General features: G+C 37.6%; 1 protein-coding gene across 1 annotated transcript; it reads right to left on the minus strand.

Moving 5' to 3' along the window:
- Positions 1 to 1,727: 1,727 nt before the first annotated feature.
- On the minus strand, positions 1,728 to 4,249 carry LOC111300648 (cytokinin riboside 5'-monophosphate phosphoribohydrolase LOG1-like). The gene is made up of 7 exons (XM_022896273.2): positions 3,953 to 4,249; positions 3,314 to 3,411; positions 3,202 to 3,232; positions 2,816 to 2,915; positions 2,559 to 2,629; positions 2,221 to 2,364; positions 1,728 to 2,093 (listed from the first exon to the last, which is right to left on the minus strand). Exons 1-7 carry the CDS (start codon positions 4,094 to 4,096, stop codon positions 1,998 to 2,000), a joined length of 684 nt encoding a protein of 227 aa, XP_022752008.1. The 5' UTR covers positions 4,097 to 4,249; the 3' UTR covers positions 1,728 to 1,997.
- Positions 4,250 to 6,287: the final 2,038 nt, after the last annotated feature.

The raw sequence follows: 6,287 nt of genomic DNA on the forward strand, positions 1-6,287 counted from the left end.
GATACGACTACTGGTTGCACTGATGGCTTCAAGTTGCTTGATTCATGTAAAACTAATCCAAATGTAGCTGTCGGAGATCTTGCGGGTGGGTCGTTCCTAAATGAAACATACATCGATTCCCGCAGCAACTCAAAGCAGCCCGAGTCAACCACATAACATTGCCGTCATTGTTGGCCCCTCTTCTCAAGTTTGATGATTACCTCCTCTGCTGTTAAATCCTTCACCTAAAAGTGGCCATAGTCTGTAAGCAATTACACGTTTGTTTGTACTACATGTAGCTGTATCATACCGTGTTCTCCTGCAAAATTTTAGCGTTTTAAATAGTTTGTTCTACACGGGTGAACTCAAACGTTCACTTGCACTGAGTTTTGGTGGTGTAATTTGGAAAGGATAGCCTCATATATGCATCTTTTTTCGACGGGTGATTATGTGAGTGTTAAATTCCCTAAATATTGCAACTATATTTCTTATTTTGGGCGACGAACATAAATTTGAGAGCAGTAACAGGACTGAAGACGAATCCAATGTAAAAGTTATCTCCTCAGCAAAAGGGTTCAAATTCCTCGTATAAGTCGAAAAACACTGAGGAGAAAGTTATCCACATTTTTCACGGGGGCATAGAAATGGACAGATACATAATCCGCAGGCCTGAGTTAACCATGCGCTTTTTCCAAATCTACAAATGACTTCTACATGACAATCTCAACTCCATGCTTATCCAAAGCTGGAATTTGCAACGCCAAAGAGATCAGCCAGTGCTATTACAAAGGAAATACGATTGTGGTTCTCTTCTTTTGGATCACAGGGACAGCCCAAGTCGTAAGCAAGTGGCCCAATTCCCTACCCACATGAAAAGCCATTGACTAGTCACCCAGCGCAATGTCCGAAAGGCTCTTATCAACCGACAGGGATCAAAAGCTAGACCGTCGCCCAAAATACAAATTGTTAGGGAAAGGTCCCCTCACTCTCTTCAGTCTCCACCATTGCTTTCTCGCTCACCCTTTTGCACACGGAGCACTTTGTCTGTGGTCCTTGCGGTACGGTCAAGAACAGGTGTCCCCTGTACCTTTTCTCCGGTTTGTCTTTTGACTCCCATCCCCCACTACATTTCTGAACCCAATTTACTCTTTGAAAACAATCAATCATGAACAATTATTAGCCTAACATCTTTGCTGTTGCACGCCAGTCTTAGCTATCCATCATTAACATTTCAGGCATGCAATGACTAACTTCCGCTGAAAAAAACACCTTTTAACTTAATTGCAAGTACCATACCTTTAATTGGCATCTGACTACTCAGCCATACAATGCTAAATTAAGATAAAGGCATATCAGTATCCATTGAAAGAGAAAAACTTGCATGTTCTCAATTTTTATTGTTGATTGCATTTGGAATCGCATTTGAAGGATTCTCGTCGCACGTTGAAGTATCGTTTTAGCACTCCAATTCGGTGGGAATCCTTTTCCATCGAACCTCCAAATGCAGCTTTGAAATTACACCAGTACTTCCATTGTAGCTTAATTTCAAACTGAATTAAATGGTTTTTGTATGATAGTATAATCATGATGCAAAGCTTAAAGAACCTAAAAGAGGGTACTGAAAGTTGAGGAAATATTCTTTGCAGGACATTTCCTGTTTTATCTTCTGCTGGTTCTTCCCTGTTTCCTTGTCCATCCCTATCAACCTGTTTTGTTGAAAGCAATTGGTAACAACCCACGATTTCAAGTGAGGAAAACAATAATAAAATATACAGAATTAGCAATCATCGATATAGGAAGCTAATAAAGTTACTGACATTGTATGTCCAGGGTCGGATTCTAAATTAAACCAAGGAAAACAAAAAAGAATTCACAGCATGATATACAGCCGAATAAAATAAACTGTGGGTGACACTTGTCGTTCAAGCTTGCATCTACAAGGTTCTTCTTGCTGTGCATTGGGGTAAGAATCTATGGTCATAAATTGTCGATCATGTGTGAATGAATGCGACGAACGGTCAACGAGCAATGTCTGATTTTGCTGTGAAACCTAATTGTTGCTCCATTTCCCAGCTTAGCTTGGAGGCCACCCCAGAATGTTTCGGTTCATAGTCCTGAGTCAAAAGTAAAAAAGAAAGGACGGCTCAGATCATTTGACTTCACTTGACTATTGATCAGCAGTGTTGCAAGTGTGCCAGCTAAAGAGTTGCTATTGGCTAGGGAAGATTTGTTAAAATGTACCTCGAGCTTGCACATGAGTTCTTGGGCACTTTGGGCAGAGACAATTATGTCACGGGCTGCTGGTGCTATGAAACCTTCATCAACGGCCTTGTCTACGAACGACAAAAGTGAGTTGTAGTACCCATCAACATTCAACAGTCCCACCTGTTTCCAAAAATATAAAAAAAATCTCCTTTATTTCTACAATTTGGGTTTTTTAATTAAGATATATATATATCTATGCACGTTTTTGGCATGTAAATCTCTGAATAATTGTGTTTGAGATTTCCATACATTCGATCAAATTAAGATGAAAAATAATGCTAGTTTGAACAGTTAGAAAAAAGAAAGCATAGTACAGGTTTGTCATGGATTCCTAGCTGAGCCCAAGTGATCACTTCCAGGAGTTCTTCCAAGGTTCCATACCCACCTGATAATTGAAATTTGATCAGATCAATTATTAGTAAAAAGGAAAAAAGGAGTTGATTGACAGTTATGCCTAGAGTTATCTAAGGTAATAGTAACTTAGAAAAAGTCCCGTATGATTGAATCCAGATAAAACAGTTTGGATTTTAGAACAAACAAAAAGGCAGGCAATTGAAGTAAAGAAACAAACCTGGCAAGGCAATAAAGGCATCAGCTTGGCGAGCCATTTCAGCTTTACGTTGGTGCATTCCTGACACAGCTCTTACTTCTCCCACTGTCTCTCCTGTAATCTGAAATTTGCAACACGTGAGACTTAGTTTTCCAGCTATTATCTCAATTCTCAGATAAAGAATCGAAAATTTAAAACTTGACACTAAAAAATTCCTATTTGATAATCAAATGGGGGCCCCAAGTTCAGTGAGATTGAGTATGTTAAATCTTAAATTGTCTGCATATGGCTGGGAATAAGACTACTAACTTTTTGGTATAATGGCAGTGCTCATATGAATCTGAACTTAACCTTATTTTCAACTATACAAAAAAAAGGCTAAATACTGTTGATTTAATGATTTTTACCTCTCTTGGCATGAGAGTCTTGGGAATTACCCTACAAGAAAAAGGAAGCAATGAGTTACAATTAGAGACAGAATTAGAGAGGACCAGAAGCGTAGAGAGAGAGTGGACTTACCCCAACACGTGGCGACCACCATCAAAGACAGCTTGGGAAACCAGCCCCATCAAGCCAATGCTTCCCCCACCATACACCAAGTCAATGTTCCTTTCAACCTGTAGGTTTTATTTTTTCTACTATTAAACATATTCCTACAATTTACCATTAGAAACAGTATAGTCACACTATTTTATTCGTTTCAGTCTTTTTAGTTTTAGCCATTAAAAACAGGATGACTTTGAACTCAGGTATCTGATCTCTTCTTTGCTGAAACTGATAAAACTCTTGAATTGGTATTAGAAAAGTAAAGAATATCAAACTTAAGCTACCAAAAGCATCTGGCTGTCCTAATCTTTGAGGTTCTTATTAAACAGCTTTGGTTTCTGTCAATTCAAAGATGAAGCCTTTTATTTCCATGAGTATCATTACAATCAAATTTCTTATGAAAAGTTAGACCACTAATTTTTTTTTAAATAGTTCAGGTTTGGCCAATGACTCAATTAAAAGGCCAAGAAGACTAAAAATACTTGGGATAAATCGCATGAATGCCAATTAGAGCTACTGATCGATTCTAGGAAGAGATGAAGAATAAAAGACAATTTAAAAAAAAAAGTCTTCGTCTCCATCTTTATAAACGGTAAGAGGTTTAGTTTGTACCAGTTGTTTGCCAAGCTGAATAGCAGCAAGCTGGTAGATAGGATTCTTGCCGGGGCTGCTACCACAAAAGACACAGACACGTCTGAATCTTGATTGCTGCTGTTGTTGTTGCTGGTGTTGGTGGTTGAGTTGTTGATTTTCCATAACAGGAAAGCCTTGAAACTGCTATGGTTTTGCTTCAAATAGTGATTTTTTTTTTCTTTTCTTTAAGGTATGCGAAAAGAACCCAAAAGGAAAGTGTTTGTTGCAGCAATCTCTTGAAAAACCAAAGCCCAAAAGTTAAAGGGGGGAATGAAATTGATGTCATTGGTCCCATTTTATATGAAGCCAATGCCCCCATTGCCCCCACAATCCAACACATCACGTCTCTCGACATCTCTCATCTCATGGTATACTCCCCAAACCGAATTTCACAACTATTACAGCTGAGGTTCAGCTTTCATTTTAATCCCCTTGTTTTCCGGATTCAACTACACCTCAATATGCGAGTTCTACTTCACACTTCAATTCACGAAAGAGACTCTCCGATTTAATGGCTCCCTTTAGCCTTCGCACACTTATCGAAGATGACCAACTTCACCTACTGAAAAAAGGAAACGTTAAATCTCAAATCTATTTTATTCTTCAAATTTAGTTAAATAAACTCTAAATGTATCATTTGCATGATTGAAAGTGGGTACATTCAATGTTTATGGCAAATCAAGTTACATCATTACTATTAGCTAAATTAGTGTGTAATTTATGTTTCATGCTTTTTTGTTAAAATGATTGGATAGCACTGCTGGTTGAACAAATTAGTCTTAAATGAAATTATTCTCTTGTACAAAATATTTTGATGTGACAACACTTTTATTGAGCAAGATGAAGACAAAATGAGATTAACAAATCAGAGCTCGACCACTTACTTTTGAAAATCAAAGTCTTTGGCCGAGGATCTTGGATTACTCAGTTGGTAAACAACATTATCCTAGTTTGATTAAACAGTTCAACTTTAGCATTTGATCTCATCACTTGGTGGTGTGGGTTTGGAGTCATTTTGGAACTTAACCCTTGGAAGAGTTATGCAATGGGACAATGGATCAATAATTTTTGAGAGAGAGATATCACCCTCTCATGTAAATTTGTCCTCTTGTAGTTGCTGTCCCACAAGATAGAGATTGTATACCACACATCTTCATCAATCAGCCCACTCTCAAATCCCAAATAAACTCTCTCTCTCTCTCTCTCTCTCTCTCTCTCTCTCTCATGTTAATGACTTACATGTAAATGAAAACAGGCTGCATGCAGCTAAGATAGAGATGGGGTGATTAAGAAGGTACAATCGGGCAACGAAAGGAATTGCGAATTGGAGAAGATATTAGATTTGATTTACAGGGAAACAATAGTTGAGAACAAGTCGATGGGGTGGACACGTGACACCATGACTTCTAGTCTCTCTCTTGGGGAAGGGTTCTGAAAAGTATTTAAAAAAAAAAAAACCTTTGATGAGATGAGAGAGAGAGAGAGAGAGCCCACATCTGTCAAGGGTTTCTGAGTCTCTCGTACGATCCATCGATGGAGTTGGGACTTTGGGAAGTTTAGATATGTGTAAAACAGCCGTGTTGGCGGTTGTAACCTATCCTGCTGTCTCAGATTGGACATAGACTGGGCCTTCCCTCTTTTTTTTAAATGACACACTAATTCGAAGTAAATAGGCTATTCAATCCAAGCCTTGCTTTTCACTTCAACTGCGTTTTTCTTCTCTATTCTATTGTTTTTCTCCCTTCCCAGTTATCATAAAACTACGATATAATCATAAACAAAGTGAGATGAGATACACGTCCTCAAGGGACCCAGTCTGGAAGATTCTCACACGAAATGGGAAGTCTAATTTTAAAATAAATAATTAATTAAATATATGCAGCTTTAACATGGATGATATGGATCTCATCCCATTGATCCAATCCAACTTACAAATTTTGTTGCTGCTGCTCTAAATATCTCGTACTCTGACCAATGGGGAGCAGAGGTATATGCCCACACAAGATTCCCCAGCTCCCCCTACCATGAATTCCTATACACTTATCCATAATGAAGCTGATGAGTGGGTTAAATTAAATCCTATATATATATATATATATAATGGATTTTTAATGAACATATGATTAATCTTATGTAAGTACAATTGGAATTAGTTTTTTGAAGTAATTACACACTTTCTTTAAATAAATTTTGCTAGTTAGGTAGGTTTATCATGTTATATAGATCTATAAATCTATCATTAGATATAGATTAAAAGAGTCATCATTAATTTTTTTTGTTTATGTGTGATTTTTGATCGAATCTATCCACGAAA

Source organism: Durio zibethinus, chromosome 3 (assembly GCF_047325235.1).
Source record: "Durio zibethinus cultivar Kanyao isolate XHJ-2024 chromosome 3, ASM4732523v1, whole genome shotgun sequence".
NCBI lineage: Eukaryota > Viridiplantae > Streptophyta > Magnoliopsida > Malvales > Malvaceae > Durio > Durio zibethinus.

Bases quoted from the DNA above. Each gene is read 5' to 3' on its own strand.
- LOC111300648 (XM_022896273.2), bottom strand. From the start codon at position 4,096: ATGGAAAATCAACAACTCAACCACCAACACCAGCAACAACAACAGCAG. The intron at 2,916-3,201 runs GTAAAAATCATT...TGCAAATTTCAG, and splicing joins AGACTCTCATGCCAAGAGAG to ATTACAGGAGAGACAGTGGG. The intron at 2,365-2,558 runs GTACTATGCTTT...TTTTGGAAACAG, and splicing joins TAGGAATCCATGACAAACCT to GTGGGACTGTTGAATGTTGA.